The sequence below is a fragment of the Cebus imitator genome, unplaced genomic scaffold (genome assembly GCF_001604975.1).
Source record: "Cebus imitator isolate Cc_AM_T3 unplaced genomic scaffold, Cebus_imitator-1.0 Scaffold201, whole genome shotgun sequence".
NCBI lineage: Eukaryota > Metazoa > Chordata > Mammalia > Primates > Cebidae > Cebus > Cebus imitator.
In genome coordinates, this window is record NW_016107516.1 from 1141608 (window position 1) to 1157035 (window position 15428).

At 35.3% G+C, this 15428-nt stretch overlaps 1 protein-coding gene across 2 annotated transcripts in view; it reads left to right on the forward strand.

Annotated features, from left to right (window-relative positions):
* Positions 1 to 15428, forward strand: part of CD200R1 (CD200 receptor 1) — a 52609-nt gene that overhangs the window by 18715 nt on the left and 18466 nt on the right. The window contains exon 2 of one of the 2 annotated variants that reach the window (XM_017547771.2): positions 9084 to 9167. The exons of the other annotated variant lie outside the window; for it this stretch is intronic. Within the exon in view, the coding sequence (XP_017403260.1) occupies positions 9084 to 9167 (84 nt within the window). The remainder of the gene's footprint in view (positions 1 to 9083; positions 9168 to 15428) is intronic. 2 annotated transcript variants of the gene reach the window in all.

Below are 15428 nucleotides of genomic sequence, written 5' to 3' on the forward strand. Positions count from 1 at the left end.
AAGTGACAGTGACCAACCACAAAGGCATGTATGAATAGTCCGATAGAGAGTTCAAAATAACTGTTTTAAGGAAGCTCAGCAAAGTTCAAGAAAACATAGAGAAATAATTCAATGAAATTAGGAAAATATTAAGTGACCAGAAAAGGAAATCTAATGGAGAGATTGAAATAATTTTGAAAAAAAATCAAACAGAAATCCTGGAGCTCAAAAATACAATGAACAAAATGAAAAATATAATGTAGAGTGTCAACAATAGAATTATCAAGCAAAAGGAAGAATCTGTCAACCTGAAACAAGTTATTTGAAAATATATAGTCATAGGAGAAAAAAAGAATGAAAAGAAATGAAGACTCACAGGATTTGTGAGACAGCATCAAAAGAACAAAGTGTTTGAGTCATTGGAGTTCAAGAGGGAGAAGAGAAAGATTAAGGGATAGAAAACTTATTTAGGGAAATAATAGCAAAAAACTTTCTAAACCTGAAAAAAGATAAAAATATTCAGCTAAAGGAAAATCAGAACTCTATAATTAGATTCAAGTCAAGTAAGACTACCCAAAGACATATTAGAATCAAACTGTCAAAAATCAAAGGCAAAGAGAGGATCCTGACGGCAGCAATAGAAAAGAAGCGATAACGTAAAAAGGAGCTCCAATGTGCCTAGAAGCGGACTTCTCAGCAGGAACCTTATGGGCCAGAAGAGAGTAGGATGATATATTTAAATAACTGAAAAAAAAAAAAAGAAAAGAAAAAGAAAACCCTGCCAATCATGAATACTGTAACTAGCACAACTGTCCTCAAGAAATGAAGGAGAGAGAGACTTTCTCAGATAAACAGAAGCTGAGGGAATTTCTCACCACCAGACCTGTCTTATAAGTGGTGGCAGGCACCTGTAATCACAGCTACTTGGGAGACTGAGAAAGACGAATTACTTGAACCTGGGAAATGGAGGTTGCAATGAGTGGAGATCATGCCACTGTACTCCAGCCTGGGCCACAGAGCAAGACTCCATCTCAAATAAATAAATAAATAATAAAAAGACATGCTAAAGGACATTCTTCAAGCTGAAGGAAAAGGACACTAATGAGTTATACAAAAACATCTAAAAGTATAAAACTCACAGTCAAATTCAGAATATTTTAATACTGTAATGGTGGTCTGTAAATCACTTATATCTTTAGTTTGAAGGTTAAAAGGTAAAATGATTTCAAATGAAACAACTGGAATAATTTTTAAGGGATATGCAACAGAAAAGATGTTAAGGGTGACATCAAAAATTTAAAATGTTAGGAGGTGAGTGGTGAGTGAAATAAAAATGTGGCAGTTTTCTTTTTGTTATCAAAGTTAAGTTATTATCACCTTAAAATAACCTGTTATAACCATAAGATATTTTTGTAAGCCTCGAGGTAGTCACAAAGCAAAAACCTGTAGTAGATACACACTCAAAAGCAAGGAATCAAAACACACCACTAGAGAAAATTACTTAGCCACAAAGAAAAAATAGTAAGAATGGAAGAAAGGAACAAAAGATTTACAAAACAGCAAAAAAGGAATTTACACAATAGTAGTCATAAGTTCTTATCTATTAATAATCACCTTGAGCGCAAATGTATTAAGTTTCTTAATCAAAAGACATATTGTGGCTGAATGGTTTAAAAAAAAAAAGACCCAACTATATGCTGCCTACAGAGACTCACTTCACCTGTAAGGACACATGCACTGAAAGATATTCCATGCAATGAAAACCAAAAGCGATCAGGAATAACTATACTTATATAAGATAAAATAGACTTTAAGTCAAAAACTGTGAAGAGAGGCCAAAAAGGTCTTTAAGTAATAATAATGAGGTCGATTCAGTAAGAGCATATAACAATTGTAAATATATATGTATCCAATATTGAAGCACCTAAATATAAAAATCAAGTATTAATAGATTTAAAGGGAGAAATAGACTGCAAGAAAATAACAGCAGGGGACTTTAGTACCCCACTTTTAGCAATGGGCAGATCATCCAGGCAAAAAAATTAATGAGACATTACGTTTAAACTACATTGTAGAACAAATGGACCTATCAGACATATACAGAACATTCCATCCAACAGCTGCAGAATACATATTTTTCTCAACAACACATGAAACATTCTCTAGGTTAGATCATAGGTTAGGCTACTTTGAGTGGAAAAACAACTCAAAATTGTTTTTCCTTTGCTCTCACACCATAGCAATCAACACAGATGACTTCTGTGACCAAAAGTTTGTTTGTTTGTTTTCTACACACCAAACAATGAATTTTGCAGTGTACACTAGCTGGTTGTATCCTGATTCAATTCAATCCTGACGCTATTTCCATGAAGAAAACATCAAATCCCATAGGTTAAGGGGCTCAGTTCCTAAGATGGTGCCTTTTCTCCCCAGTTCTGATACCTATTACAAGCCTCAGGTTACTTTGCTTGTGCTTCTGACTGTCTGGCTATAAGTCTGGGTTCCCATGACCCCCACCTTGGGTTTGATTTATATCCTAGAACAGCTCATAGAACTCAGTGAAACACTTACTTATAGTTAATAGCTTATTACAAAAGAATGCAAACTATATAGATGAAAAAGTTCATAGGGCAAGGCATGTGGGAAGGGGTGCAGAATTTCCATGCTCTTTCCAGGTACACCACCTTCTAGTAACCTCTGTATGTTTAGCTATCTGGAAACATTCTAAACCCAGTCCTTTGGATTTTTATGTAGGCTTTATTATACAAGCATGATTGATTAGTTATTGGCCACTGGTGATCAACATAACCTTCAGCACTTTTACTGTCCCCAGAGGTTGAAGGGTGGGGCTGAAAGTAAACCAGGTAATCATGTCTTGGTCTTCCCAGTGACCAGCCGCCACCCTGAAGCTACTAACCATCAGTCAGCTAGTGAGCATATGCAAAAGACATCACTTTGGAGACTTTAAGAATTTTAGGAGATGTATGTCAGGAAACAGGGTCAAAACCCAAATGTACGTTTTACAATATCACAGGCACAAAGCAAATTTTAACAAATTTTTAACAATTGGGATCATATCAAGTATCCCCTCCAACCATAATGATATAAACCTGAAATCAATAACAGGAGGAGCTTCACAAATACATGGAAATTAAACAACATACTCCTAAACAAACAATTGGCTAATACAATTAAAAGAAAAAAAAAATTATTGAGACAAATGAAAATGGAAACACAACATACCAAGACCTTTGGGATGCAACAAAAATAGTTATAAGAGGAAGATTTATAGCAATAAAGTAAATGCCTACATCAGGAAAGAAGACTTAATGTTGAAAGTAAGGAACCAGAAAAACAAGAACAAACTGAGCCCAAAGTTAGTAGAAGGAAGCAAAAAATAAATACCAGAACATAAATAAATAAAATAGAGACTAGAAAAACAATAGAAAAAAAGTGATGAAATGAGTTCCTTTTTTAAAATGATAAAATCAACAAACCTATGGCTAAACTAAGAAAAAAGAGACATCAATAAAATTAGAATGAAAAAGGAGACATTACAACTGATACCACAGAAATATGAAGGATTACAAGAAGCTATTATAAACAATTATATGCCAACAAGTCGGATAAGCTAGGAGAAATTGATAAATTCCTGGACATATGCAACCTACCAAGATTGAATTATGAAGAAATAAAAAAATCGAACAGCCCAATAATGAGTAAGGAGATTAAATCAGTAACAAAAAGTCATCCATCAAAGAGAAGTCCAGGAGCTGTTGGCTTCACTGCTGAATTCTACCAAACTTGTGAAGAATAGCAATTCTTTTCATTCTTCCAAAAATTGAAGAGGAAGGAATACTTCCAAAGTCATTTTACAAGGCCAGAATTAACCTCACACCCAAATAAGACAAGGACACTACAGAAAAAGAAAACTACAGGCCAATATCCCTGGTAAACATAAGCGCAAAAGTCTTTAGCAAGATGCTAGCAAGCCAAATTAAATAGCAGATTAAAAAGACCATTAATCATGATCAAGTGGGCTTCATCCAGAGATGTGAGGATCAATATACACAAACCAATAAACATGATACATCTCATGAAGAGAATTAAGAACAGAAACCATATGATTATTTCTACAGATGCAAAAAAGCCTTAAAAAAATTCAACATCCTTTCATGATAAAAATTCTCAATAAATTAGGCATAGAAGGAAGGTACCTCAATACAATAATGGTTATACTGTATATGAAAAATTCACCGCTGATATCACACTTAGTGGGGGAAAATGAAAGCCTTACCTCTAAGATCAGAAACAAGACAAGGATGCCCGCTCTTGCCACTTTTATTCAACGTGGTACTGGAAGCATAAAGTTGTTAATAATATTTCCTCATAATGCTGGAAGTTCTAGCCAGAGCATTTAGGCAAGAGAAAGAAATAAAGGGATCCAGAGAGAAAATAAAGAAGTCAAATTGTTCCTGTTTGCAGACAACATCACCTTATATATGGAAAACTCAAAGACTCCACCAAAAACTCTTAGAACTAAAAAATGAATTTAGTTAAGTTGCAGGATACAAAATCAACATTAACAATCAGTAGTTTTTCTATACACTAACAGTGAACTATCTGAGAAAGAAATTTTTTTAAAACCTCATTTTTAGTAGCTACAGAAAATAAAGTACTAAGAGATAAATTTAACCAAGGAGATAAAATCAATAAAGTATATATGTATGTGTCTATTTCTGGATTATGTATTATATTTCACTGATAAATGTGATTATCTTTTAGCCAATACCAGATTGTTTTGATTACTGTAGCTTCAGAGTGAAGCTTAAACTTAAGTAGATTTCTCTCTCTCTTTTTTTTTTCTTTTTGTTATTCTTTTAAAACAAATAGATTTGGCTATTCCAGGTTTGCATTTATATATAAATTTTAGAATCATCATGCAATTTCCACAGAAAAGACTACCACATTTTGATTGAGACTGTTTTTGAGGAGAATTGACATCTTAATAATATTGGGACTTTCCATTATACAGGATTTATTGAATTTACTCTGCAATATTTTATAGTTTTCAGTGTACAGGTCTTATACATCTTTTATTACCTTTTTTCATTAGCGTAAACATTTGAAAAATTTCATTTTTCAATTCTTTGTGCTAGTATAGAAAACAATAATTGTTTTGAAATAGTATTTGTATTTTATATTATTACTTTACTAAGTTCAATTAGTTCTAGAGAAGAGAAAAAAACTTCCTCAAACTGTTAAAGTATATCTGTGGAAATTATATACCTAATACTTTACTTCTTACATAGTGCAATATTTGATTTGTTAATATTTTGTGAAAAAAATTTGTATCATTTGTAAGTGTTGCTAGTCATTGTTTTTTAATTTGTAATGTGTTTATATGGTTTTGATCTATGGTTAATTTTACTTTCATAAAATGAGTTAGAAAGTGTTGTCTCCTTGATTTTCTAAAAGGATTTGTCTGTAAAATTAATATTACTTCTTCCTTACGTGTTTGCTTAAATTTGTCAGTGTAGCCAGTTTGATGGAAGGCTTTTTATCAACAAATTCAGTTTTTTAAAGACATAAGGTTTTCAAATTTTTTTAATTCTTAAGTTTCAAAAGCTTTGTTTTCAATGAACTTGTCCATTTCAACTGTCACTTAATTTGATTAGCATAATATTGTTAATAAGATTCCCTCACTTTTCCTTTCACGAATGTAAATCTATATGAATGGCCCTTCTTTCCTTTCTGATATTAGATATTTGTGTTTCTATTTTTTTCTTGATCAGTCTAGTTGTTGGTTTATAAATGTTGATGATCTTTTCAAAAAACCAGGTTTTGTTTCCTTAATTTTTTGCATTGCTTGTTTCCTATTTTATTTATCTCTGCTCTTAGATTTCTTATTGTCTTTTCTCTCCTTTATTTCTTGCTTCTATGGGTGAATTGCACACATTTCTTCCTTTAAAATTAGCACCTCAAGGTATTACTTTTTCTAAATCCACTGGGTTAGCTGCTTATTTCAAATTTGTATGTTGTATTTTCATTATCCAGTGAAAACTAACTTCTTTATGAATTTCCTCTTTGAGCAAAGGGTTGCTTAGAAATGTGTTTGATTTCTAAATATTTGGTATTTTCTTAAAAATCTCATTGCAATTGATTTTTAATTTAATTCTGTTTTGGTTGGAGAACATTTTTTATATAACTTCAGTTTCTTAAAGTTTTTGAGACTTGTTTTGTGGCACAGAATGTGGTCAAACTCAGTGAATATATGATGTGCACTTGCAAAGAATGTATTCTGCAGATGCTGGGTTAGGTTCTAAAAATATCAATGAGGTCAATGTGGTTGATAACTATATTAGTTGTTTATAACTATGTAATGAATTATCCCTTAACATAGCAGGAGATAAGATATATGTATTTTGAAAGATAAAAATACATCATGAGTTGATATTCATACTTTTGATTAAAATTTAGGACTGAGGTTTTTTTTGATGCTGTTGCTTGTTTGTTTGGAGATGGAGTCTTGCTCTGTCACCCAGGCTGGAGTGCAATGGCCTGATCTCAGCTCACTGTAACCTCTGCCTCCTGGGTTCAAGTGATTCTCCTGCCTCAGACTCCCGAGTAGCAGGGACTATAGACACCTGCCACCATGCCCAGCTAATTTTTTGTATTTTTAGTAGAGATGGGGTTTCACCATGTTAACCAGGATGGTCTTGATCCCCTGACCTCATGATCTGTCCACCTCGGCTTCCCGAAGTGCTTTAAACTTACTTATTTTACATCTATATCTCCTTTCTTCCTCATTAAAAAATTGAACAATACCAACATACAGACATACCTATCTCTCCACAACCACACCCAACAGTGTATGTTGTTAAACTTTTGGATTTTGCCAGTTAGAGATGAGAAATGGTATTTCCAAATACTTTTAATTTGTATTCCTCTTACCATGATTAACGTGGAATATCTTTTCATATGACTAAGAGACATTTTTACTTATTTTTCCATAAACTCTCTGTCCATATGTTTAGTCTGGTTCACTATAGGTTTGGGTTGACCTTTATTTTTAATCCAGCTTGATCCAGCCATGTACCAGGGAGCTGTGCAAGCCATTATTCTAAGCCCATGAATTCTGACAATTGTCTCTTCCCTAACTTAACCAATCCCATTCAGATCTAGAATTCATAGTGTCTGTGTCCAGATGCCTTGGTAATCCTGATTTTATGGACTTGCCATTAGATCTGCTCTTTCAAAAGTTTGTCTCTCAGTGCCCTTGCAATAACATGGCTTAGACTCACTTCAATTTGGGTTAATTTGGATTGTGTATATATCCTAGCATATTTCTTATGGTCTAACCTGTGATTTCTACTCATGTAATTGCAAGTAAGGCTTACTTGCACTAAGATTTATAACTGGGCAACTGACGCAGCTTACTAGCCAGGTAGTCTTGGTCAAATTGTTTAATCACTTAATCTACATTTCTTTATCTGTAAAATGAGAATATTAATATCTGCTACTCCTAGAGAGATGGAAATAAAGAACATAAGCAAATTACCCAAACTCTATTCCTACTCTACTCGCTCAATAAATTATTATCTTAAAAGAACAGTTTGTTAAAGAAAATGGCAGCTGAGAGGGGCACTAGATTAAAAAATTTTTCAGAATAACACTGAGCATTAAATTTTACTCTAAAATGTTTCTCTTTGCTAGTCAGATACACTCGCTATTGATAAGCTACGAGCGTATCTTTTCCTTGTGAACACATTCTAGGAGCTTTGTGCCTTGCACAGTTAGAGCCTGCCTATAGCCAGCCTCAACTCCAATTACGCAGCCAGGTTTTCTTGCTTCATGGCAATACTAAACTATTTATAACTCTTGTAAATTTTTATTTGGCTTTGTACCTTCTTCAAATGCCATTATTTTTGTTCACATTTTCCCTTCTATTTTCTTGGAAAACTCTTCATGTACTTAGATCCAGCTAAAACATTACTCAGTATAGGAAAGTTTTTCCTAATCTCTTACTCCTGTTTTCCTGGAATTTAAACATCTCTTCTTTAAACTTCTGTACATCACATGCAACTTTGATCACTGCACTGAAAACTTTACATTACAATTGTTTCCCTAGCTGCTGTCTCTCCAGGATCTTAAACTCTTGGAAAAAAGTGGGTATTGTTTATTATGATATCTCTGTGCCTAGCAGAGTACTTTTCCAATAATTGCTGCTTAAAAGATGTGTACTACCAATTCCTACTAAGAGCTTGTTTTACAAAAATGTAAACTTAATAGGCCATTGTCTATATCACCAGTCTCCAACCCCGGGGCTGCAGACTGGTACCAGTCCTTGGCCTATTAGGGACTGTGCTGCACAGCAGGAGTTGTGTGGCAGGTGAGTGAGAATTGTGGCCTGAATCCACCTCTTGTCAGATCAGTTGGAGGCATTTGATTCTTATAGGAGCATGAACCCTGTTGTGAACTGTGCATGCCAGGAATCAAGCTTGTGCATTCCTTATGAGAATCTAACTTATGCCTGATGATTGGAGGTGAAACAGTTTCATCCAGGAACCATTGCCCTCCCTTTCCCCGTGTCTGTGGAAAAATTATCTTCCTCAAAATGGATCCTTGGTCCCAAAAAGGTTGGGGACCTTTTTCCCATCAGAGACTCTGTGATATGATTTCAGTGATGTTTAGGAAAATCCTTTTGTTCCATACAAGCATCCAATCAATACGTCACCACTAAACTTTTTCTACCTTCTCATTGGTGCTTGAAAAGCCTGTAAAAGACAGTAAATCATTTTATTCCACACTCAGAGATAGACTAAATGCATATAAGCCTGGAAGAAGACTTGCATATAAAGCAAGAGGGGGATGATGGGTACGCTGGGCTTAAAGCAGGACTATGCCAATCAGTGAGGAAAAGCAAGTCAAAAGTGCATTCTGGGACACATTGTGCCGAGACTTTTGCTTAGCTGTCATAATTTAGATATTCATTGGCATCTGCAATACAAAAATAGTCTGAAGAATGTGAAAAAATATGATTTTAACTAGGAGTCAGATCTATTAATGCATATTTCTCTCTCTACCCCCTTTGCCTTTTTCAGAATGCATACATTCAGAAGCGGAAGGTGCTGCTCGACCAAACAATTCATTAATACTGCAGAATAGCAAGGAGAATCTCACTTTAGGTAGTGTGCATCTTTTAATGATAATTCTAGTAGGGGGGTGCTTGATGTCCATATAGGGTTTACATTTTAGGATCTTGAATTGTCTCATGCATTATCTGTATTATCTAAATGATATTATATTTAAGAGTGTTGATACATTTTTCATTCTGAAATTATTCCTATGCTTATTGAGTACCTATTTTAAGAATGGGATCACTAAACAAACCCATGGTCTATTAAAAAATTTTTTATTCAACTTTTGAAACCTAGATTATTATCCCAGAGCACTTGTTAATAAGCATCTCTTAATAGGTGTCAATGATATATTTTCCATATCCTCTCTCAACCCTATTGTCTCCAAAATTTTTGTTTGCCATTATAATTAACAATGAAACAGAAAAGTTAATAGACTTTATTTTTTAGAGAATTGTTAGGATCATAGCAAAATTTAGTGGGAGGTACAGAGATTTTCCATGTAACCTCTGCTCCCACACACGCAAGGCCTCCCCCATTATCAACATACCTGACTACAGTGGTACATTTGTTACGATTAAGGAACCTACCTTTAAACATCATCATTATCACCCAAAGTCCAATGTTTGCATTAGGGGCCACTCTTGGGATTGGATTTAATGTTTTCAGGCAAATACATAATGACATATCTCCACCATGACAGCATTTTACAGACTAATTTCACTGCCCTAAAAATCCTCTCTGTTTTACCTATTCATCCTTCCCTGCCAGCTAACTACAGGCAATACTGATATCCTGTCTCCATAGTTGTGTCTTTTCCAGAGTGTTATATAATTGGAATGTTACAGTATACAGCATTTTCAGACTGGCTTTTTTCACTTAAAAATATGCATTTAATTGTCCCCATGACTTTTCATGTCTTAATGGCTCATTTGTTTAGTGCTGAATAATATTCCATTGTTTGACTATACCACAGTTTATTTATGTATTTGCCTGCTAAAAAAAATCTTGGCTGCTACCAAGTTTTGGCAATTATTAAAAAAGCTGCAATTAACATCCATGCACAGGTTTTTGTATGAACATAAGTTTTTAACTTTTTGGGTAAATAAGAAAAAACATGTTTGGATCGCACGGTAAGAGATTGCCTAGTTTTGTAAGAAACTGCCAAACTGTATTTCAAAGTAGAGGCACCACTTTACATTCCTGCTAGCAATTAATAAGAGTACCTGTTGGTCCACTCTTCACCTTTGGTGTGTAGTAGTTCTCATTATTGTTTTAGTTGGCCTTTCTTTGATGACATATGATGTAGAGCATCTTTTCATATGCTTATTTTCCATACATAGATACATTTTCCACATATGTCTTCTTTGATAAAGTGTCTGTTAAGATTTTTAACCTGTTTTAAAATCGGGTTGTTTCCTTGCATATTGCTGAGTTTTAAGAGTTCTTTATGTGTTTTGGATAACAGTCTTTTATTGAATATGTCTTTTGCTATAATACAGTTGGCCCTCTGTATCCATGGGTTTCAAATCTGTGGATTCAACCAACCATGGATTGGAAATATTTGGAAAAAATTCCACAAACTTCTAAAAAGCAAAACATGAATTTGCCATACTACATTGAATTTGCAGGATGTAGTGATATACAGGCATTGTATTAGGTATTATAAGTAATCTAGAAATGATTTAAAGAATACAGGCGGTTATTTGCAAATGCTAAGCCATTTTATACAATGTATATGAGCATCTGCGGATTTTGGTATCCATGGGGTGATTGAGCCAATCCCCTATTTGTAACAAGGATGACTTTGTTTTTTTTCTAGTATGTGGTTTGTCTTTTCATTCTCTTGGCAGTGTCTTTCACAGAGTAGAAATTTTTAATTTTTCCGAAGTCCAGCTTATCAATTCTTTACTTCATGGATTATTCCTTTACTGTGATAGCTAAAATGTCACTGCCAAACCAAAGGTCATTTATACTTTCTCTTATGTTACCTTTTAGGATTTTTTTTTTAATTTTGCATTTTATATTTAGGTCACTGATCCATTTTGAGTACATTTTTGTGAAAGGTGTGAGATCTTTATCTAGATTCAATTTATTTTTGCATATGGATGTCCAGTTGTTCCAATACCATTTGTTCAAAAGACTCCAATGTATTGCCTTTGCTAATTTGCCAAATATAATATTTATGTAAGTCTAGGCTCTCTATTTGGTTTCATTTACTTATATATGTCTTCTTTTGCTAATACCACACTGTCTTGATTATTGTAGCTTTATAGTAAATCTTGAAATTGGATAGTGTCACGCCCCCAACTTTGTTCTCCTTCAATGTGTTGACTATTCTGAGTTTTTGCCTCTCTAGATAGACTTAAAAATCAGTTTGTTTATATCCATAAAATAACGTGCTGAGATTATGATGGGGATTGTGTTGAATCCATAGATCAAGTGGGAAGAACTGGCATTTTGATAACATTGATTCACCCTAGCTGCGAACACAAGGTCTCTCTCCATTTACTTTGATTTTCTTTGATTCTTTTTCATCAGAGTTTCATCATCTTCTTCATATAGATGTTGCACATATTTTGTTAGACTTATACCTAAGTATTTCACTTTGCGGATGCTAATATAAATGGTATTGTGTTTTTACTTTCAAATTCCACTTGTTCACTGCTGGCTTATAGGAAAGTGATTGACTTATAAAATACAAGGTTAACATACAAAACTAATTCCTTATTTTTTTTTTTATCAATTCCTTCAGATACTTTACATAGATAATTATGTCATGTATGAACAAAGACAATTTTATTCCTTCATTACCAATCTTTATCCATTTTATTTATTTTTTCTTGTCATTGTATTAGTTAGAAATTCCAGTTGAAAAGCAGCGGTGAAAAGAGTCATCCCTGCCTTGTTTCTGATCATAGTGAGAAAGCTTTCAGCATTAATTATGATGTTAGCTGCAGAGTTTCTTGTAGATATTCTTTAAGTTGAGAAACTTTCTTTTTATCCCAGTTTACTGAGAATTTTTAAAAACTCATAAATGAGTGTTACATTTTGTCAGATACTTTTTCTGTATCGATTGAAATGATCATATGATTTTTTTTCTCATTTAGCCTATTGATGTGATGGATGATATTAATTAATTTTTGAATTTTGAGCCAGCCATGCATATCTGGAATAAACTCCATTTGGTCATGAAATATAATTCTTTTAATACATTCTTGGATTTGATTGCTAATATTTTACTGATGATTTTAAGATGTATGTCTATGAGAGATACTGGTCTGTGGTGTTCTTTTTTAGTAATTTGTTGTCTGGTTTAGGTATTAGGATAATGCCAACCTTACAAAATGAGCTAGGAAGCATTCCCTCCACTTCGGTTTCTGAAAGAGGTTATAGAGAATTGGTATAATTTCTTCCTTAAATATTTAACAAAATTGATCACTGAACCCATCTAGGCCCAGTGCTAACTGTTCTGAAAGTTTATTAATTATTGATTCAATTTATTTAACAGATATAGTTCTGTTTAATTTGCCTCTTTCTCCTTAAATTTAATTAATAGATAGAGTCCTATTTAAATGGCCAAATTGTTTTGGCAGGTTTTGTCTTTTAACGAATTGGTTTATTTCATCTATGTTACCAAATTTGTGGGCATAGAATTCTTCATAGTATTCCATTTTCTTTCTCTTATTTTTTAAAGACCATAATATAGCAACTTTTCAAAAACATAATTTGAAATAGGTTAAAACTATTGTGATTGTAAAAAATTCTACAGAGCTAAAGGGAAGGAATGCACATCGGTCTCAGAAACTATGGAATTAGAAAGTTGAACTAGGTGAACTAGGTGAGGACTCTCATCTTTTTCCGTCTCCTGCTTCTGCTTTATTCTGTAGATATTCTTTAAGTTGAGAAAATTTCTTTTTATCCCAATTTACCGAGAGTTATTCTAGTCCACCTTCTGAAGTCTACTTCTGTCAATTTGTCAAACTCTTTCTTGGTCCAGTTTTGTTCCCTTATTGGTGAGGAGTTGTGATCCTTTGGAGGAGAAAAGGCGTTCTGGTTTTTGGGATTTTCAGCCTTTTTGTGCTGGTTTTTCCTCATCTTCGTGAATTTATCTACCTTTGGCCTTTGATGTTGGTGACCTTCAAATGGGGTTTCTGTGAGGATGTCCTTTTTGTTGATGTTCGTGCTACTCTTTTCTGTTTGTTAGGTTTCCTTCTAGCAGTCAGGCCCCTCTGCTGCAGGTCTGCTGGAGTTTGCTGGAGGTCCACTCCAGACCCTGTTTGCTTGGGTATCACCAGCGTAGGCTGCAGAACAGCAAAGATTGCTGCCTGTTCCTTCCTCTGGAAGCTTCATCCCAGAGGGGAACCCACCAGATGCCAGCCAGAGTTCTCCTGTGTGAGATGTCTGTCAACCCTTGCTTGGAGGCATCTCCCAGTCAGGAGGCATGCGGGACAGGGACCCACTTGAGGAGGTAGTCTGTCTCTTAGCAGAGCTCAAGTGCTGTGCTGGGAGGTCCAATGTTCTCTTCAGACCCAGCAGGCAGAAATGTTTAAGTCTGCTAAAGCTGAGCCCACAAACACCCTTTCCCCCAAGTCCTCTGTTCCAGAGAGATGGGAGTTTTATCTATAAACCCCCAACTGGAGATGCTGCCTCTCTTTCTGAGATGGCATGCCCAGAGAGAAGCAATCTAGAGAGGCAATCTGGCAACAGCAGATTTGCGGAGCTGTGGTGGGCTCTGCCCAGTTTGACTTTCCTGGTGTCTTTGTTTATACTGTGAGGGGAAAACTACCTACTCAAGCCTCAGTAATGGCAGATGCCCCTCCCCCCACTAAGCTCAAGCATCCCAGGTCAACTTTAGACTTCTGTGCTGGCAGTGAGAATTTCAGGCCACTGGATCTTAGCTTGATGGGCTCTGTGGTGGTGGGATCCACTGAGGTAGACCACTTGGTTCTCTGACTTCAACTCCCTTTCCAGGGGAGTTAACAGTTCTGCCTCGCTGGCATTCCAGGCAACACTGGGGTATGAAAAAAAAAAAAAAAACTGCAGCTAGCTTGGTATCTGTCCAAATGACCACCCAGTTTTGTGCTTGAAACCCAGGGCCCTGGTGGCATAGGCATCTGAGGGAATCTCCTGGTCTGTGGGTTGCAAAGACCATGGGAAAAGTGTAGTATCTGGGCTGGAATGCAGCATAGAAAACTTAGTAGCATTTCTATATACAAACAGCAAACCAGATGAAAAAGAGCTCAAGAAAGCAATCTCACTTTACAATAGCTGCAAAAATAAATAAATAATCTAGGAACAAATTTAACCAAGGAGATGAAAGATCTCTGCAAAAAAAACCATAAAATACTGAAGAAAGAAATCTAAGAAGACACAAAGATACACCTCAAGAATAGCAACCCCAATACACATAATCGTCAAATTCACCAAGGTTGAAATGAAGGAAAAAATGTTAAGGGCAGCCAGAGAGAAAGGTAGGGTTACCCACGAAGGGAAACCCATCAGACTCACAGTGGATCTCTCTGCAGAAACTCTACAAGCCAGAAGAGAGTGGGAGCCAATATTCGACATTCTTAAAGAAAAGAATTTTCAACCCAGAATTGCATATCCAGCCAAACTAAGTTTCATAAGTGAAGGTGAAATAATATCCTCTACAGACAAGTAAATGCTGAGAGATTTTGTCACCACCAGGTCTGCCTTACATGAGCTTCTGAAGGAAGCATTAAATATGGAAAGGAAAAACCAGTACCAGCCACTGCAATAACATACCAAATTGTAAAGATCATCAACACTATGAAAGAACTGCATCAACTAACGGGCAAAATAACCAGCTAGCATTATAATGACAGGATCAAATTTACATGTACCAATATTAACCTTAAATATAAATGAGGTAAATGCCCCAATTAAAAGACACCGACTTGCAAATTGAATAAAGAGTCAAGACTCATTGGCGCTCTGTATTCAGGAGACCCATGTCATGTGCCAAGACACACATAGGCTCAAAATACACAGGTATTGATCGACTTACGACCTATGCAACTTACGACCATTCGACTTTATGACCACAATCGCTAGCCACGACTGCTCCGCGTCTGGCAGCGCAAACGTTGCCCAGCTGGGCATACGACAGTGCGGACCAGCTTCTGGCAGCACTACCATCTCTGCGTGCACCATTTCAACTGTACATATAGCTTACTCAACTTACGACCAAATCACGTTACGACCGGTCTGCTGGTCCCAATCGTGGTTGTAAGTCGAACACTAGCTGTAAAGGGATGGAGGAATATTTACCAAGCAAATGGAAAG